The sequence below is a fragment of the Clavelina lepadiformis genome, chromosome 1 (assembly GCF_947623445.1).
Source record: "Clavelina lepadiformis chromosome 1, kaClaLepa1.1, whole genome shotgun sequence".
Taxonomy (NCBI): Eukaryota; Metazoa; Chordata; class Ascidiacea; order Aplousobranchia; family Clavelinidae; genus Clavelina; species Clavelina lepadiformis.
The window spans coordinates 7,849,696-7,869,581 of record NC_135240.1 but is presented as its reverse complement, the minus strand read 5'-3'; the positions used below and the strand labels follow the sequence as shown (position 1 = coordinate 7,869,581).

Sequence of the window (19,886 nt, the reverse complement as noted above, 5' to 3'; positions counted from 1 at the left end):
ATCACAGCATAGTATAGTATACTGTATATCTTGCCCGAGAAAACACAAGGTACATTGGTTAGTAGCCTACAATTATGACTCATCTTATTCAAACGTTTTTCTGTATTTGCCAACTTTGTGGTTGAACTTTGAGACGAGACTGGTATCAAATTGTTTTTCATTAATACAATTGCATACAGTATGTTATAATTAGTACATATATAGGCTAAAAGGACTAATATTATATGTTTTAAAAAATGAACGCCAAATATACAGAGTGTTTTATAACACAAAAAACACCTATTCAATTGGATAAAAATCGTGAAAATGGATTATATAATAAGTACATAATAATTACAATTAAACGCAAAAGTCTAACGCGGAGCTACACAACATGTTAAAAGGTCGATGATCATAAACCAAAGACACTTTTTCAGAAATTGTTAGATGGTAAATTTCCGATGTTTAAAACAATTCATCCAACTCGTTCAAAATTAAATTATTCACTTTCAATTTCAAAGCTTGAGCACAATCGCTTAAGCTGGCCATCACTATTTTGTATATGTGAAACGAATGATACTTTTGTTGTTATAAAGAGTCTGTTAAAGTAAAATTAAAAGTAAATAGAAAAGTCTAACACACTTTTCTGTCAGGCTGCAAAATCTTTATACATATTGGCAACGAAACTTCTGAGAGTTTTAGTGATTAAGCTTAAGAGCAAACATTGACTGTATATAAAATGTTATGCAAATTTATAATACATTTCGTAATATATGTTTTTAAACTTGTAGCAGCTCATCCCAAAGAACGTTTACATAACTGCAAAAAATGCAAAAAATGCAAAAAATGCAAACGTGTATATTTTGTTGGCATACGACTTGACATGAAGTAACTATTTTTAAGCTAAATGTTTTTTGCAAGCGATGAATATAAGACTCTCTCTAAAGGTCAAGCTTGAAACCGATTATTGCAAATTTAAATAAGTCTGTCGAAACGAACAATTTAAGCGGTTTTCTTTGAACATACGCTGATGACGTGTAATGTTTTACAACCCAGCAATTAAAAGCCCCAACGACGCAGCAGTAGGTGGTATTCTTAAACATGGGTGTACACGCGGCAACAATTAATGGGAATAATTAAACTGAGTTCAAGGGACCGTTCAAAGCTGCGATAAAAATATAACGATAGGAGTTCTTGTAATTTCCATATTTTGAAACTGGCTGTTTTAAATTGGATCACGATTTGAAACGAGTTTAGGGTATATAATCCATTGACAGAATCTTACTCACCACATTTGTTTTAACAGAATTACAGGAATCATCTGGAAAGATGAATTCGTTTAAAATCGTTGTTTTCTTGGCGGTATGTTTCAGCCATCAAGCTCTTGGAACCTTTGATGTCTTCGGTCGAGGTAAAATGCTAAGATACTTCTTATCATTTTGTTAAAATGTTGTAGACTAATTTCGAAAAGTAATTTTGAAAAATCTGTGTTTAAATGGAATTTTTAATCGAGCCTCATAAAACTTCAAGTAACCATTTTATTTCAAATTTCAGCAGGTTTCTTTTCGAGATGTTTTAAACCCAAACCTCCAGCGAACGGAAAAATTACTCCAGAGCACAGAAACGTCTTTTCCAAAAATCAAAAGATTTGGATTTCCTGTGGCACAAATTACGATCTGGTTGGAGCAAAAGATTTGAAATGTTTGGGTCGCAACAAATGGCGGCCAGCCCTGCCTAAATGTGTTCGTAAGTGTCTAATTCCAAGGGTTGAAAACTGAACTAAAGTATAACAAAATTGTTCGGTCATATTAATTCGTTTGTCTTAATTAGCAAAAGTTGTGCAATGTGAAAAACCCAAAGAGCCCAGAGATGGATTCATTGTTCCAAAAGACGAAACACTTTTCGATGTCGGAGAAAAGATTTGGTTCAAATGCGATCGTGGATTTGACCTTAACGGCGTAAAAGATTTGAAATGTCTTAGTAATCGAAGATGGTCTGCCCCCTTTCCCCGATGTGACCGTAAGAATGTTCTTTCTAATTATATAGAAATTTTAAAAAGAATGATCCTGAAGCGTTATCATTTGGCGTTCATCTTATCAAAACAGTTTATGCAATACAAATACTTTTGATAGTATTAATATATATTGTTATAATCACTTATATATATACTCAAATATATATATATATATATTATTAGCTTATGAATGAAAACTATTTTGTTAAGTTATTCAGTACCATAAAGTTGATAAAAAAAAACTAAATTTATAACTTATATAAAAGTTTTCGGAACACATTTTCTTTAATTACTGTGTTATAATGTCCAACACAATTAAAAAACAACATGAAACAAAACAAACGAATTTCATAATTTTGAATTGAAAAATAAAAACTTTTGTAACTTCGATCAAAAAGATCATGGTACTCTTTTGTGCGCATTTTTTCATAAACGAAACATTCCCATGCAGGCAAAGTCGTGAAATGTGAGAGACCAGATGAACCTGACAACGGATCAATCCGACCAGACGACCAAGATTTCTTTGATGTTAATGAAAAAATCTGGTTCGGTTGCGAGCGAGGATTCGAACTGAAAGGCAAAAAGGACTTGCAATGTCGCAGCAATGGAAAATGGTCTGATAAGATCCCAAGATGCGAACGTAAGTTTTTCCAACGTTTATTTGTTAGGATGAAGCAATTTTGAAACATAAAATTTTTTTCCGCTTGTGGACCAATTCGGCGTACATCGATTAACTTTAGAAACAATCTTGTTTTGTGAAGAATTTACTAAAAAAACATGATATGAAATATTTTCAAACGAGTATTTTGATTGTTTAAACCACAACTACCAAATTAATCCTGTTTGTTGAACGACCATAACGTGCAACAAACAAAAATTAAACTTTTCATTTTTTCATAAACGAATCATTCCCATGCAGGTAAAGTCGTGAAATGTGAGAGACCAGACGAGCCAGATAACGGATCAATCCGACCAGACGACAAAGATTTCTTTGATGTTAATGAAAAAATCTGGTTCAGTTGCGAGCGAGGATTCGAACTGAAAGGCAAAAAGGACTTGCAATGTCGCAGCAATGGAAAATGGTCTGATAAGATCCCAAGATGCGAACGTAAGTTTTTCCAACGTTTATTTGTTAGGATGAAGCAAATTCAAAATTAAAGATTTTATCAGCTTCTGGCCCCATTCCGCGTACATCGATTAACTTAAGAAACAAGCTTTTTTTGAAAAGAATTTCCAAAAAAAACATGATATAAAAACTTTCAAACGAATATTTTGATTGTTTAAACCACAACTATCAAATTAATGCTGTTCGTTGAACGACCATGACGTACAACAAACAAAAATTAAACTTCTCATTTTTTCATAAACGAATCATTCCCATGCAGGCAAAGTCGTGAAATGTGAGAGACCAGACGAGCCAGATAACGGATCAATCAGACCAGACGACAAAGATTTCTTTGATGTTAATGAAAAAATCTGGTTCGGTTGCGAGCGAGGATTCGAACTGAAAGGCAAAAAGGACTTGCAATGTCGCAGCAATGGAAAATGGTCTGATAAGATCCCAAGATGCGAACGTAAGTTTTTCCAACGTTTATTTGTTAGGATGAAGCAAATTCAAAATTAAAGATTTTATCAGCTTCTGGCCCCATTCCGCGTACATCGATTAACTTAAGAAACAAGCTTTTTTTGAAAAGAATTTCCAAAAAAAACATGATATAAAAACTTTCAAACGAATATTTTGATTGTTTAAACCACAACTATCAAATTAATGCTGTTCGTTGAACGACCATGACGTACAACAAAGAAAAATTAAACTTCTCATTTTTTCATAAACGAATCATTCCCATGCAGGCAAAGTCGTGAAATGTGAGAGACCAGACGAGCCAGATAACGGATCAATCAGACCAGACGACAAAGATTTCTTTGATGTTAATGAAAAAATCTGGTTCGGTTGCGAGCGAGGATTCGAACTGAAAGGCAAAAAGGACTTGCAATGTCGCAGCAATGGAAAATGGTCTGATAAGATCCCAAGATGCGAACGTAAGTTTTGATTTAATTATCATCTGACTAAAAAGGTTTAGAAACCATCAAAAATCAATTCGGAGGTCGAACTGTATTCGAAGCAAAAAAGTTGATAAGGGAACTACAATCACAATAAGAAAATGTGTTTTTCTTTTAACACTTCTCTTCGCGAAATAAATAATACGAAAAGCCAAATTTGCATGTTAAACGTTTTCATAAACAAATTATTCTCACTCAGGTAAAGCCATAAAATGTGAGAGACCAGACGAGCCAGACAACGGATCAATCCGACCAGACGACCAAGATTTATTTGATGTTGATGAAAAAATCTGGTTCAGTTGTGAGCGAGGATTCGAACTGAAAGGCAAAAAGGACTTGCGATGTCGCAGCAATGGAAAATGGTCTGATAGGATCCCAAGATGCGAACGTAAGTTCCAAAAAACAGTTAAAATACTTTTACTTTTAAACAATAAAATTTTACAACGAATTTGAACTTGATGGAGTGAAAGACTTGGAATGTTAAATTTGGACAACGTGCAATGGTCTGATGATTTCTCAACTTGGCATCGTGAGTGATTCACCGACAAAAGTTACAGCAAATATCGTGAAAACGTTTGCCTACCCGATGAGTTTTCATTTGCCTGTTGCTTATAACTATTCTAAATCTAAGAAGAGAAAACACAATGTTCAAAAAATTTGTAAAGTTAACTTACCATTTTATTATTTGCAAAAACGAACGCAATTGGATGCCAATAAGTTAAGTTTTTTTTTCTGTAGCAGCTGAAGCCGTAAAATGCAAAGTACCGGACGCCCCAAGAAAGGGCCACATCAGCCCAGCCGGTCAAACTTTTTTCGATGTTCGTGATGAGATTTGGTTCGGTTGTCAAGTTGGATACTTTCTCGTCGGCAAGGAAAGTCGGACATGCCTTCCCAACGGACAATGGTCTGGAAGAAACCCACGTTGCTTCTGTAAGTGACAAGTTTGATTTGGAAACAAAATATGCCTGAATTTTGTCTTACATTTCTTTATTGAAGTTTACTTTATTAAGATTTTTATAAAAACATTTTGGAATCCACTTAATTGACAGCTGACCTTATAACGTTCTTGTTTTTAGTTAAAAATCGCCACTACTAAACCAAGGATTCGATGAATCTATGATAATATCAATTTCTATGACGACAACGATGGACTTTTTCCTTAAAATTGATTTGATTTCAATCTTGTTATAACATTATGAAGTCACTTATTAATTGTTATCTGTAGCAATTATTTATATTGCAATGCGCTTAATATAAAACAAAAAGTGGTATGTAATAAAAAACACATTATTCTGAAAACTTGCAATCATTTACTGATGCGAAATAAAATAGAATTATATAGGATTGATTAATTTGATTTTTATTTTTGTTATAAAAGACGCTACAGATATGACCTTCTTAAGCCCAAAGAAGCAAATTAACCCTAAAAGTATTACAACCACAAATGAAGTATTTATAAAGCAAAATAACATTAATTAACAAGACAAAGAATTTTAATTCCCTATTATACGTGCAGTAATGAGTTACCCATCACAGGCTCCAGCTATAACGCCAACGCGTGCATTTGGAATAAATAAGATTTTCTTTAAATTCCAGTGAGATTTTTTCTCCGTTTTTTATATACGATAATCTCATTGCAATTTGATTTTCAATGTTTGCTTCGTCCAATAAAAATTTAGTTACTACATGCATGACGAAGTTTTTTCTTATGGAATGCTGTTTCCACAAAATCAATCACTCGTCTGAAACAATTCACAAGAGTCACTTGGCAAAGCTTTTGTAGTTACTAACTGTTCTTTTTATCAACACTTTTTAAATATTGTAGCTTGGTTTGATGTAAAATAAGCAAGTTATGACAAAGTTTGTAGGCTGCAGTTGATTTACAGCTCAATTACTGGGATAACTATGTTGATGAAGCAAAGTATGCCTTTTTGTCATTTTGCGTAAGCCATGGACTCCGTGTATATGGATTTAATAAGATTTAGTTTGCTGAATGTAATCATAAAAAACTTCGACTTGTAACAATCTACATTATAAAGTTGCAAGTTACAATAAGTTAACATGTTCAAAAATTTGTTGTTCATAAAATGTTACATAATAAATGTTTCAGCACAAGGGTCAGAAATGAAAGGTAACTGTAATAAAAGTGATCGTATACATAAAGCTACTATAAACAAAGTCATTTCTATGTAAAACCAGTGGTTTGCAAAAGAGACTTTGCAACAGATGTCATAATCCACGAAGTGTCACTATATAGTTCCTATCAATATACAAGCAATTTGTCCTATATTCAGAAAGGTGCATATTCTAAAATTTAGGATTTGAATTATAGGGCTTGTCAAAAAGGGAAGGTTTGCAACATGTCGTTTTTCAGAAGTCACTATTAACAAAATGAAATTTATAAAAATAATTAAAGACTATATTCTTTATTTGTAATATCATTTTTTTAAAAAGATTGCTCTGTTTAAAATCATTTCATAAAAATACGATACATTAATATACCTTATTTGAAAAATGGTATTGTGCAAGTTAAGTAATTATTTTCAAATGTGATGATTTGAAAAAGATTTCATTTTTAAAAGATTGTGATGAAGTGCGACAAGTCATATTTTAAAAATTCTGTTTGGCAAGATTGTTTTTCTAAAGCGATGATTTAAACTAGCACGATAGTTTTCATAAGTGGTGTATCACTATTTCGTTTGTACAAAGCTGTCATTCAAAATCAACAATCAATCAGTGATGATCATATATAGCATTTGTGTGGCACATTCTGATTTTCAATTACAGAGTTTCAGCTTTCAGGATGGACATTGGTCTGCAAAAGTATTGGCCAAGGACAGGCCTTAGCTAGTCAATGCGAACGATGCGACTGCGTTGGGCCCCGCGCTGATTAGCACTAAAACAAAAATAACACTTCAGCTTTTTAAAGAATTAAAATATTTTACTCTAACCATCTAAAGCAAAATGTTATTTATTTGAAAAAGAAAACAAAGAAAATACAGAACATATATCTACACTTTATGTTTATTTGTTTATCATTGTGAAATGGTTTACCCTTGACAATAAGTCAACGAAATAAAATCGTGTATAATTCCATATGCAAGTGTATACCTTAATCAAAAGAGGTATTTTGTTAATGGTTTATCTATACTTACTACAAGTCAGTGGGAAAGTATTTCTGTATTAACAAACGAGATATTACAAGATCTAATCCGGTAAATGTAAAAACCTCGGCTTTTTTAGAAAATATCACAGCATAGTATAGTATTGTATATCTTGCCGTAGAAAACACAAGGTAGCAGCTCGTTCGAACGAACGCCTACATAACTGCATAAAATACAAACGTGTATATTTTGTTGGCACACGACTGGACATGAAGTAACTATTTTTAGGCTAAATGTTTTTGGCAAGCGGTAATTTTAATTTTCTTTAAGGATCAAGCTAGAAACCAATTAATGCAACTTTAAATAACTCTGTCGAAACGAACAATGTAAGCGGTTTTCTTTGAACATACGCTGATGACGTGTAATGTTTTACAACCCAGCAATTAAAAGCCCCAACGACGCAGCAGTAGGTGGTATTCTTAAACATGGGTGAACACGCAGCAATAATTAACGGGAATAATTAAACTGAGTTCAAGGGACCGTTTAAAGCTGCGATGAAAAATATAACGATAGGAGTTCTTGTAATTTCGATATTTTTCAATCGGCTGTTTTAAATTGGATCACGATTTGAAACAAGGTTAGGGTATATAATCCATTGACAGAATCTTACTCACCACATTTGTTTTAACAGAATTACAGCTAATCATCTAGAAAGATGAATTCGTTTAAAATCATTGTTTTCTTGGCGGTATGTTTCAGTCATCAAGCTCTTGGAACCTTTGATGTCTTCGGTCGAGGTAAAATGCTAACATACTTCTGATCATTTTGTTAAAATGTTGCAGGCTAATATCGAAAAGTAATTTTGATAAATCTGTGTTTAAATGGAATTATTAATCGAGCCTCATAAAACATCAAGTAACCATTTTATTTCAAATCTCAGCAGGTTTCTTTTCGAGATGTTTTAAACCCAAACCTCCAGCGAACGGAAAAATTACTCCAGAGGACAAAAACGTCTTTCAAAAGAATCAAAAGATTTGGATTTCCTGTGGCACAAATTACGATCTGGTTGGAGCAAAAGATTTGAAATGTTTGGGTCGCAACAAATGGTGGCCAGCCCTGCCTCAATGTGTTCGTAAGTCTCTAATTCCAAGGGTTGAAAACTGAACTAAAGTATACCAAAATTATTCATTCATATTAATTCGTTTGTCTTAATTAGCAAAAGTTGTGCAATGTGAAAAACCCAAAGAGCCCAGAGATGGATTCATTGTTCCAAAAGACGAAACATTGTTCGATGTCGGAGAAAAGATTTGGTTCAAATGCGATCGTGGATTTGACCTTAACGGCGTAAAAGATTTGAAATGTCTTCGCAATGGAAGATGGTCTGCCCCCTTTCCACGATGTGACCGTAAGAATGTTCTTTCTAATTATATAGAAGTTTTAAAAACGAATGATCCTGTAGCGTAATCATTTGGCGTTAATCTTGTCAAAACAGTTTCTGCAATACATAGCCTATACTTTTGACAGTGTCAGTATATATTGTTATAATCGCTTACATATATAGTCAAATATATAACCTATAATTTAATTATGACTTGTTGTGACAATATGTTATTAGCTTATATGTGAAAAAGATTTGTTAAAGTTATTCAGCACCATAAAGTTGATGAAATGAACTCAACTTTTATATAAAAGTTTTTGGAATACATTTTCTTTAATTATTATACTATAATCTCCAACACAATTAAAAAACAACATGAAACGAAACAAACGAATTTCATAATTTGGAATTGAAAAATAAAAACTTATGTAACTTCAATCAAAAAGATCATAGTACTCTTTTGTGCGCAGGCAAAATCGTGAAATGTGAGAAACCAGATGAGCCTGACAACGGATCAATCCGACCAGACGACCAAGATTTCTTTGATGTTGAAGATAAAATCTGGTTCAGTTGTGACCGAGGATTCGAACTGAAAGGCAAAAAGGACTTGCAATGTCGCAGCAATGGAAAATGGTCTGATAAGATCCCAAGATGCGAACGTAAGTTTTTCCAATTTTTTTTTGTCAGGATGAAGCAAATTCAAAATTAAAGTTTTTATCCGCGTCTGGACACATTCCACGTACATCGATTAACGTTAGAAACAAACTTGTTTTTAGTTGTAACGAATTTACTAAAAAACACACGGTATGAAATTATTTCAAACGAGTATTTTCATGTAGTTTAAACCACAACTACAAAATTAATTCTGTTCGTTGAACGACCATAACGTACAACGAACAAAAACTAAACTTCTCACATTTTCATAAACGAATCATTCTCACTCAGGTAAAGCCGTGAAATGTGAGAAACCAAGTGAGCCTGACAACGGATCAATCCGACCAGACGACCAAGATTTCTTTGATATTAATGAAAAAATCTGGTTCAGTTGCGAGCGAGGATTCGAACTGAAAGGCAAAAAGGACTTGCAATGTCGCAGCAATGGAAAATGGTCTGATAAAATCCCAAGATGCGAACGTAAGTTTTGACTTAATTATCATCTGACTGAAAGGGTTTAGAAACCATCAAAAATCGGTTCGAAGGTCTAACTATATTCCAAGAAAATGAACTTGATAAGGGAATTACAACCTCAATAAATAATGTGTTTTTCTTTTAACACTTCTCTTCATGAAATAAATATTACCAAAGGCCAAAATTGCATGTTAAAGTTTTTCATAAGCGAATCATTCTCACTCAGGTAAAACCGTGAAATGTGAGAAACCAGATGAGCCAGACAACGGATCAATCCGACCAGACGACCAAGATTTCTTTGATGTTAATGAAAAAATCTGGTTCAGTTGCGAGCGAGGATTCGAACTGAAAGGCAAAAAGGACTTGCGATGTCGCAGCAATGGAAAATGGTCTGATAGGATCCCAAGATGCGAACGTAAGTTTCAACAAACAGAAAAAATACTTTTACTTTTAAACAATAAAATTGTACAACAACTTTGTAGTGATTATATCGACGTCATGAAAACACACATTACTTTGTATCAACCTTGCATTCATATCCAGGCAAAGTTGTTCAGTGCAAAAAACCTCTTGATCCCAAAGACGGATTCATAATCTCCGACGATAAAGATCGCTTTGATGTTGGGGACAAGATCTGGTTCAAATGTAATCGAGGATTCGAACTTGATGGAGTGAAAGACTTGGAATGTTTGGGCAACGGGCAATGGTCTGACGATTTCCCAACTTGCAATCGTGAGTGATTCACCGACAAAAGCTACAGCAATTATCGTGAAAAAGTTCTCCTATATGATGAGTTGTATTTGCCTGTAGCTTATACCTTTTCTCTATCAAAGAAGAAAAAACACAATGTTCAAAAATTTTGTAAAGTTAACTTACCATTTTATTATTTGCAAAAACGAATGCAATTGGATACCAATAAGTAAAGTTTTTTTTCTGTAGCTGAAGCCGTGAAATGCCAAGTACCGGACGCCCCAAGAAAGGGCCACATCAGCCCAGCCGGTCAAACCTTTTTCGATGTTCATGATGAGATTTGGTTCGGTTGTGAAGTTGGATACTTTCTTGTCGGCAAGGAAAGTCGGACATGCCTTCCCAACGGACAATGGTCTGGCAGAAACCCTCGTTGCTTCTGTAAGTGACAAGTTTGATTTGGAAACAAAATATGCCTGAATTTTATCTTTCATCTTTTTATCGAAGTTTACTTTATTAAGTTTTTTATAAAAACATTTTGGACTCCACTTACTTGACGGATAATCTTATGACCTTCTTGTTTTTAGTTAAAAATCGGCACTACTAAACCAAGGATGCGATAAATCTATGAGAATATCAATTTCGATGACGACAATGATGGACTTTTTCCTTAAAATTGATTTCATTTCAATCTTGTTATATTATTTGGACGTCACTTATTAGTTGTTATCTGTAGCAATTATTTATATTGCAATGCGCTTAATATAAAACAAAAGTGGTATGTAATAAAAAACACATTGTTCTGAAAACTTGCAATCATTTACGGATGCAAAATAAAAATAGGATTATAGGATCGATTAATTTGATTTTTATTTTTGTTAAAAAAGACGCTACCAATGTAATTAAAGTTTTTCTCAACCAAGAAACTTCCCGCTTTACAGCTAGTCAATTAGCTCTTTTGCTTTACTAATTTTTAATAGCTTTTTTTTAGTAAAAACAATCATCCCATTTCAATAAAACTCAAACGTAGACTCTATTAACACTCACCCAGACGAGCGCAACACCACACAAAACACAGATTCCACTGTTGTCACGCCATGTGGAAATAAATGCGGGTCGCTAAATACTAATTAAGCCCTAGGGGTCGCGATGTGAGACGTCACAAAAGATCGACGAAAAACATGTGTACATATAAATAAGTAAAATACGGCAGCACTTGAGCAAACAAAAAACCAGACAAGCATGCATACAAACGACACAACGCGAATAAAAACAGAAGTTGACCCACACATTTGACTAAATAAACCTATACGAGTGGTGCGGAAAAACAGTGTACAATGTGATGGCTATAAAACGGGTGCATAAAAATAATCCCGTGACACATATATGACCTTCTTAAGCTCAAAGAAGTAAATTAACTCTAAACGTATTACAACCACAAACGAAGTATTTATAAAGCAAAGTAACATTAATTAACAAAACAAAGAATTTTATTTCATTATAACACGTACAGTAATGAGTGACCCATCACATGCTCCAGCTATAACGCCAACGCATGCATTTGGAATAAATCAGATTTGCTGTAAATTCCAGGGAAATTTTCTGTATTTAGTTTTTGCATTATTGCCGCCGTTTTGTTGATGTGAAGCTTAAATTGCGGCCAAAATAAAATATATGTGAATAAATAAAATTTGACTTGAATTGCTAAGTTCATTTTTATTGACAAGACCAGAAAAACACTATACCTGTATATGTATTACAAAAGAGCAGCAACAAATATCATGGAAAGTTAACATTGTAATACACCAGAGACCAGGTTTAGCAATAAAACAAGTTCTCTGCCGCTATTATTATTCTGTCATGCATCTAACATTGACCTACAGTACAATGAATGTCTTGGCAATATAACATATCCTTATACGTTTGAAGAGTAAAAAGTATTTAACACAGAAGTCGAATAATATTTGCGTTTATTTGTTTATCATTGTGAAATGTTTTACGCTTGACAATAAGTCAACAAAATAAAATCGTGTATAATTCCATGTGCAAGAGGATACGTTAATCAAAAGACGTATTTTGTTAATGGTTTATTTCTACTTACTATAAATTAGTCGCAAAGTCTTTTTGTATAAACAAACGAGATATTACAAGATCTAATCCGGTAAATGTAAAAACCTCTGCTTTTTTAGGAAATATCACAGCATAGTATACTGTAGTACTGTATATCTTGCCCTAGAAAACACAAGGTACATTGGTTAGTAGCTTACAATTATGACTCATTCAATTTATTTAAACGTTTGACTTATTCAAACGTTTGTCTGTATTTGCCAACTTTGTAGTTAAACTTTGAGACGAGACTGGTATCAAACTGTTTTTCATTAATACAATTGCATACAGTATGTTATAATTAGTACATATGTAAACAAGATTTTCCTTGGCCAAGAAACCCCCCGCTTTTACGGCTAGTCGATTAGCCGGTTTCTGCTCTCCTACCTTTTACGAGCATTCCTTTAATAAAAACAAACATCTTTCTTATATTAAAACCGAATGTAGACTGAATCAACTCTTCTCCAACAAACCACAGCGTAATCAATTATCATTAAGGTGTGAGATTAGAAATTGCGGGCAGCGTAACATACCTCGAGGGGAGAGTTAATTGTGGGTAAAAGCGTAAACCGTGAAAGTGTGTAGAAAACTTACTAACAATAAAAGGAATCACAAGTGACATATCGATGAATTACTAATACTATATAAAAACGCAGTCACAAATTATGGCCACAACAATACGGGTGAAATACATCTTAATATAAATCTTAAAACACATCGTGGAATATACATCTAACTATACAACTGAAAACGTATCAATGTGCAGTGCTACATTAACACGCCTGTCAGCATGGTTAATATCAAAACAATTACCAAACGTGAAACTTGGTGACACATATAGGCTAAAAGGACTAATCTTATATGTTTTAAAAAATGAACGCCAAATAAACAGAGCGTTTTATAACACAAAAAACACCTATTCAATTGGATAAAAATATTGAAAATGGATTATATAATAATAAGTACATAATAATTACAATTAAACACAAAAGTCTAACGCAGAGCTATACAACATGCTAAAAGGTCGTAGACCAAAGACACTTTTTCAAAAATTGTTGGACTGTAAATTTTCGATGTACAAAACTATACATGGAACTCGTTCAAAATTAAATTATTCACTTTCAATTTCAAAGCTTGAGCATAATCGCTTAAGCTGGCCATCACTATTTTGTATATGTGAAAGGAACGGTACTTTTTGTTGTTATAAGGAGTCTGTTAAAGTAAAATTAAAAGTAAAATGAAAAATCTAAAACATTTTTCTGTCAGGTTGCAAAATCTTTATACATATTTGCAAAGAAACTTATGAGATTTTTAGTTATTAAGCTTAAGAACAAACATTGAGTGTATATATGTTACGTTGTTTTATGCTTGGTTTGACAAACAAACAAATATATTAGATGTTATGCAAATTTATAATACATTTTGTAATATTTGCTTTTGAACTTGTAGTAGCTCATACCAACGAACGTTTACATAACTACAAAAACTGCAAACGTGTATATTTTGTTGGCATACGACAAGACATGAAGTAACAATTTTTAAGCTAAATGTTTTTGGCAAGCGGTAAATATAAGTCTCTCTCTAAAGGTCAAGCTTGAAACCGATTATAGTAATTTTCAATAACTCTGTCGAAACGAACAATTTAAGCGGTTTTCTTTGAACATACGCTGATGACGTGTAATGATTTACAACCAAGCAATTAAAAGCCCCAACGACGCAGCAGTAGGTGGTATTCTTAAACATGGGTGAACACGCAGCAACAATTAACGGGAATAATTAAACTGAATTCAAGGGACCGTTCAACGTTGCGATGAAAAATATGACGATAAGAGTTCTTGTAATTTTGATATTTTTCAATTGGCTGTTTTAAATTGGATCACGATTTGAAACGAGCTTAGGGTATATAATCCATTGACAGAATCTTACTCACCACATTTGTTTTAACAGAATTACAGGAATCATCTAGAAAGATGAATTCGTTTAAAATCGTTGTTTTCTTGGCGGTGTGTTTCAGCCATCAAGCTCTTGGGACCTTTGATGTCTTCGGTCGAGGTAAAATGCTAAGATACATCTGATCATTTTGTTAAATTGTTGTAGGCTAATATCGAAAAGTAATTTTGATAAATCTGTGTTTAAATGAAATTTTTAATCGAGCCTCATAAAACATCAAGTAACCATTTTATTTCAAATTTAAGCAGGTTTCTTTTCGAGATGTTTTAAACCCAAACCTCCAGCGAACGGAAAAATTACTCCAGAGCACAAAAACGTCTTTTACAAAAATGAAAAGATTTGGATTTCCTGTGGCGCAAATTACGATCTGGTTGGAGCAAAAGATTTGAAATGTTTGGGTCGCAACAAATGGTGGCCAGCCCTGCCTCAATGTGTTCGTAAGTCTCTAATTCCAAGGGTTGAAAACTGAACTAAAGTATAACAAAATTATTCGGTTATATTAATTCGTTTGTCTTAATTAGCAAAAGTTGTGCAATGTGAAAAACCCAAAGAGCCCAGAGATGGATTCATTGTTCCAAAAGACGAAACACTTTTCGATGTCGGAGAAAAGATTTGGTTCAAATGCGATCGTGGATTTGACCTCAACGGCGTAAAAGATTTGAAATGTCTTAGCAATGGAAGATGGTCCGCTCCCTTTCCACGATGTGACCGTAAGAATGTTCTTTCTAATTATATAGAAGTTTTAAAAAAGTATGATCCTGTAGCGTTATCATTTGGCGTTAATCTTGTCAACACAGTTTCTGCAATACATATATTTGTGACAGTATTAATATATATTGTTATAATCGCTTACATATATAATCAAATATATAACCTATAATTATCACTTGTTGTGACAATATATTATTAGCTTATAAATGAAAAAGATTTGGTTAAGCTATTCAGCACCATAAAGTTGATGAAATAAACTAAATTTATATATAAAAGTTTTTTGAATACGTTTTCTTTAATCATTGTACTATAATCTCCAACACAATTAAAAATATAACCTGAAACAAAACAAACGTATTTCATATTTTCGCAATTAAAACTAATGAACTTATGTAACTTCGATCAAAAAGATCATAGTACTCTTTGGTGCGCAGGCAAAATCGTAAAATGTGAGAAACCAGATGAGCCCGACAACGGATCAATCCGACCAGACGACCAAGATTTCTTTGATATTAATGAAAAAATCTGGTTCAGTTGCGAGCGAGGATTCGAACTGAAAGGCAAAAAGGACTTGCAATGTCGCAGCAATGGAAAATGGTCTGATAAGATCCCAAGATGCGAACGTAAGTTTTTCCGATTTTTTTTTTGTCAGGACGAAGCAAATCTTAAAAATAAAGTTTTTATTCGCGTCTGGACACATTCCACGTTCATCGATTAACTTTAGAAACAAACTTGTTTTTAGTTGTAACGAATTTACTAAAAAACACACGGTATGAAATTATTTCAAACGAGTATTTTCATGTAGTTTAAATCACAACTACCAAATTAATCCTGTTCGTTGAACGACCATGACGTACAACGAACAAAAATTAAACTTCTCATTTTTTCATGAACGAATCATTCTCATGCAGGAAAAGTCGTAAAATGTGAGAAACCAGATGAGCCTGACAAAGGATCAATCCGACCAGACGACCAAGATTTCTTTGATGTTAATGAAAAAATCTGGTTCAGTTGTGACCGAGGATTCGAACTGAAAGGCAAAAAGGACTTGCGATGTCGCAGCAATGGAAAATGGTCTGATAAGATCCCAAGATGCGAACGTAAGTTTTGATTTATTTATCATCTGACTAAAAGAGTTTAGAAACCATCAAAAATCGATTCTAAGTTCGAACTGTATTCCAAGCAAATCAACTTGATAAGGGAACTACAACCTCAATAAGAAAATGTGTTTTTCTTTTAATACTTCTCTTCGTGAAATAAATAATACGAAAGGCCAAAATTGCATGTTAAACTTTTTCATAAACGAACTATGCTCACTCAGGCAAAGTCGTGAAATGTGAGAAACCAGATGAGCCAGACAACGGATCAATCCGACCAGACGATAAAGATTTCTTTGATGTTAATGAAAAAATCTGGTTCAGTTGCGAGCGAGGATTCGAACTGAAAGGCAAAAAAGACTTGCGATGTCGCAGCAATGGAAAATGGTCTGATAAGATCCCAAGATGCGAACGTAAGTTCCAACAAAAAGAAGAAATACTTTTACTTTTAAACAATAAAATTGTACAACAACTTTGTAGTGATTATATCGACGTCATGAAAACACACATTACTTTGTATCAACCTTGCATTCATATCCAGGCAAAGTTGTTCAGTGCAAAAAACCTCTTGATCCCAAAGACGGATTCATAATCTCCGACGATAAAGATCGCTTTGATGTTGGGGACAAGATCTGGTTCAAATGTAATCGAGGATTCGAACTTGATGGAGTGAAAGACTTGGAATGTTTGGGCAACGGGCAATGGTCTGATGATTTCCCAACTTGCAATCGTGAGTGATTCACCGACAAAAGCTACAGCAATTATCGTGAAAAAGTTTGCCCATTTGATGAGTTATATTTGCCTGTCGCTTATACCTTTTCTATATCAAAGAAGAAAAAACACAATGTTCAAAAATTTTGTAAAGTTAACTTACCATTTTATTATTTGCAAAAACGAATGCAATTGGATACCAATAAGTAAAGTTTTTTTTCTGTAGCTGAAGCCGTGAAATGCCAAGTACCGGACGCCCCAAGAAAGGGCCACATCAGCCCAGCCGGTCAAACCTTTTTCGATGTTCATGATGAGATTTGGTTCGGTTGTGAAGTTGGATACTTTCTTGTCGGCAAGGAAAGTCGGACATGCCTTCCCAACGGACAATGGTCTGGCAGAAACCCTCGTTGCTTCTGTAAGTGACAAGTTTGATTTGGAAACAAAATATGCCTGAATTTTATCTTTCATCTTTTTATCGAAGTTTACTTTATTAAGTTTTTTATAAAAACATTTTGGACTCCACTTACTTGACGGATAATCTTATGACTCTCTTGTTTTTAGTTAAATATCGCCACTATTAAACCGAGGATGTGATGAATCTATGAGAAAATCAATTTCGATGACGACAATGATGGACTTTTTCCTTAAAATTTATTTGATTCCAATCTTGTTATAATTTTTGGACGTCACTTATTAATTGTTATCTGTAGCAATTATTTATATTGCAATGCGCTTAATGTGAAACAAAAAATGGTATGTAATAAAAAAACACATTGTTCTGAAAACTTGCAATCATTCACTGATGCGAAATAACATAGGGTTATAGGATCAATTAATTTGATTTTTATTTTTTTTTAAAAAGACGCTATTAATATGACCTTCTTAAGCCCAAAAAAGCAAATTAACAATAAACGCATTACAACCACATATGAAGTATTTTTAAACCAAGGTAACATTAATTAACAAAACAAAGAACTTTAATTCATTATTATACGTAGAGTAATGAGTGACCCATCACAGGCTCCAGCTATAACGCCAACGCATGTATTTGGAATAAATAAGATTTGCTTTAAATTCCAGTGAGATTTTCTCTTAGTTTTATCTATACGATTATTTCATTGCAACTTGATTTTCAATGTTTGCTTCGTCCAATTAAAATTTAGTTACTACATGCATGACGATGCTATTTCTTATGGAATGCTGTTTCCGCAAAATAAATCACTCGTCTGAAGCAATTCTCAAGATTCATTTTCGCAAAGCTTTTTGTATTTAACAACTGTCCTTTTATCAACACTTTTTAATTATTGTAGCTTGGTTTGATGTAAAATAAGCAAGTTATGAAAGAGTTATATAGGCTGCAGTTTTATTGATTTGCAGCTCAATTACTGGGATAACTATGTTGATGAAGCATAGTATGCCTTTTTGTCATTTTGCGTAAGCCAAGGACTCCGTGTATATGGATTTAGTAAGATTAATTTGCTGAATGTAATCATAAAAAAATCCGATCTGTAAAAATCTACTTTATAAAGTTGCAAGTTACAAAAAGTTAACATGTTCGAAGATTTTAGTTCATAAAATGTTACATAATAAATGTTTAAGCACAAGGGACAGAAATGAGGTGTAACTGTAATAAAAGTGATCTTATACATAAAGCTACTATAAACAAAGTCATTTCCATGTAAAACCAGTGGTTTGCAAAAGAGACTTTGCAACAGGTGTCATAATCCAAGAAGTACCACTATATAGCCCCAGTCAATATATAAACAATTTGTGCTGTATTCAGAAAGGTGAATGTTCTAAAACTTGGGATTTCAATTAAGGCAGCTCGTTAAAAAGAGAACATTTGCAACATATCGTTTTTCAGAAGACACTATTAACAAAATGAAATTTATAAAAATAATTAAAGACTATATTCATTATTTGTAATATTATTTTTTTTAAAAGATTGCTGTATTTAAAATCATTTCATAAAAAATCGATACTTTAAAATACCTTATTTGAAAAATGGTATCGCGCAAGTTAGACAATTATAGTCAAATGTGATGATTTGATAAAAACTTCATTTTTGAAAGATTGCGATGAATTGCAACAAGTCATATTTCAAAAATTGGGTTTGGCAAGATTGTTTTTCTAAAGCGCTGATTTAAACTAGCACGACATTTTTCATAAGTCGTGTATCACTATTTCGTTTGTGCAAAGTTGTCATTTAATCAACAACCAATCAGTGATGATCATGTATAGCATTTGTGTGGCACAATCTGATTTGCAATAACAGAGTTTCAGCTTTCAGGATGGACGTTGGTCTGCAAAAGTGTTGGCCATGGGCCGGCTTTAATTATTCAATGCGAGCTATGCGACTGCGTTGGGCCCCGCGTTGATTAGCACTAAAACAAAAATATCACTTCAGCTTTTTAAAGAATTAAAATATTTTACTCAAACCATCTATAACAAAATGTTATTTATTTGGAAATAAAAACAAAGAAAATACAGAACATATATCTGTACTTTATGTGCATAAAATATATAACAGCTTATAAACGGTATACTTCACGTGAAACTGATAATTAGCCTAAATAAAAGCGTTGTTTATGATCTCCCAGCATAAACTGACACCTTGCTTGTAGTCTAGTAATATGAACGGTTTAGACAGAAGTATTTTTAGCATTTTTTCCGTGAGCGCATACGCTGACGTGTAATGTGTTTCAGCTCTGCAATTAAAGCCCTAATGACTCAGTTGCGAGTGCAATTCTTATAAATATGTAACTGAGCACGTAAGCTATAGCAATTAGCCGACATAATTACACAGAACTCAAGAAATCGTTCAAAGCCGTCATGAGAACTATGACGAAGGTATTTCCTATAATGTTTTCGAAATTTAAAATTATTATCTCACTTACTTTTAATTTGATCACGATTTGAAACGAGTTTAGGGTATATAATCCATTGACAGAATCTTACTC

At 33.3% G+C, this 19,886-nt stretch overlaps 3 protein-coding genes across 8 annotated transcripts; all 3 read left to right on the top strand.

The window, feature by feature from the left end:
- Nucleotides 1–1,276: 1,276 nt before the first annotated feature.
- LOC143467444 (E-selectin-like) lies at nt 1,277–5,353 on the top strand. 3 transcript variants are annotated; one of them, XM_076965040.1, is made up of 10 exons: nt 1,277–1,390; nt 1,534–1,725; nt 1,810–1,998; nt 2,445–2,633; nt 2,913–3,101; nt 3,379–3,567; nt 3,845–4,033; nt 4,254–4,442; nt 4,796–4,984; nt 5,131–5,353. In XM_076965040.1, exons 1-10 carry the CDS (start codon nt 1,309–1,311, stop codon nt 5,148–5,150), a joined length of 1,617 nt encoding a protein of 538 aa, XP_076821155.1. In that variant the 5' UTR covers nt 1,277–1,308; the 3' UTR covers nt 5,151–5,353. The 3 variants fall into 3 exon arrangements, with proteins under 3 accessions (XP_076821155.1, XP_076821153.1, XP_076821154.1); XM_076965038.1 differs by having other exon boundaries at nt 4,793–4,984; XM_076965039.1 differs by having other exon boundaries at nt 1,278–1,390; nt 1,537–1,725; nt 4,793–4,984.
- A 2,494-nt stretch (nt 5,354–7,847) lies between these two features.
- On the top strand, nt 7,848–11,052 carry LOC143448979 (E-selectin-like). The gene is made up of 9 exons (XM_076948973.1): nt 7,848–7,955; nt 8,102–8,290; nt 8,375–8,563; nt 9,007–9,195; nt 9,482–9,670; nt 9,891–10,079; nt 10,208–10,396; nt 10,604–10,792; nt 10,939–11,052. The coding sequence occupies exons 1-9, from the start codon at nt 7,874–7,876 to the stop codon at nt 10,956–10,958; spliced, it is 1,425 nt and encodes a 474-aa protein (XP_076805088.1). The 5' UTR covers nt 7,848–7,873; the 3' UTR covers nt 10,959–11,052.
- A 3,320-nt stretch (nt 11,053–14,372) lies between these two features.
- LOC143463949 (E-selectin-like) lies at nt 14,373–17,711 on the top strand. Of its 4 annotated transcripts, none has more exons than XM_076962128.1 (9): nt 14,373–14,509; nt 14,653–14,844; nt 14,929–15,117; nt 15,553–15,741; nt 16,030–16,218; nt 16,440–16,628; nt 16,757–16,945; nt 17,153–17,341; nt 17,488–17,711. In XM_076962128.1, exons 1-9 carry the CDS (start codon nt 14,428–14,430, stop codon nt 17,505–17,507), a joined length of 1,428 nt encoding a protein of 475 aa, XP_076818243.1. In that variant the 5' UTR covers nt 14,373–14,427; the 3' UTR covers nt 17,508–17,711. The 4 variants fall into 4 exon arrangements, with proteins under 4 accessions (XP_076818243.1, XP_076818245.1, XP_076818246.1 ...); XM_076962129.1 differs by having other exon boundaries at nt 14,397–14,509; nt 14,656–14,844; XM_076962130.1 differs by lacking the exon at nt 16,030–16,218.
- The last annotated feature ends 2,175 nt before the right edge of the window (nt 17,712–19,886 follow it).

Coding starts and splice junctions, on each gene's coding strand:
- LOC143467444 (XM_076965038.1), top strand. CDS start 1,309: ATGAATTCGTTTAAAATCGTTGTTTTCTTGGCGGTATGTTTCAGCCAT. Junction 1,726..1,809: donor AGCCCTGCCTAAATGTGTTC/GTAAGTGTCTAA, acceptor TGTCTTAATTAG/CAAAAGTTGTGCAATGTGAA. Junction 4,443..4,792: donor TAGGATCCCAAGATGCGAAC/GTAAGTTCCAAA, acceptor TTTTTTCTGTAG/CAGCTGAAGCCGTAAAATGC.
- LOC143448979 (XM_076948973.1), top strand. CDS start 7,874: ATGAATTCGTTTAAAATCATTGTTTTCTTGGCGGTATGTTTCAGTCAT. Junction 8,291..8,374: donor AGCCCTGCCTCAATGTGTTC/GTAAGTCTCTAA, acceptor TGTCTTAATTAG/CAAAAGTTGTGCAATGTGAA. Junction 10,397..10,603: donor CGATTTCCCAACTTGCAATC/GTGAGTGATTCA, acceptor TTTTTTCTGTAG/CTGAAGCCGTGAAATGCCAA.
- LOC143463949 (XM_076962128.1), top strand. CDS start 14,428: ATGAATTCGTTTAAAATCGTTGTTTTCTTGGCGGTGTGTTTCAGCCAT. Junction 16,946..17,152: donor TGATTTCCCAACTTGCAATC/GTGAGTGATTCA, acceptor TTTTTTCTGTAG/CTGAAGCCGTGAAATGCCAA. Junction 17,342..17,487: donor CAGAAACCCTCGTTGCTTCT/GTAAGTGACAAG, acceptor TCTTGTTTTTAG/TTAAATATCGCCACTATTAA.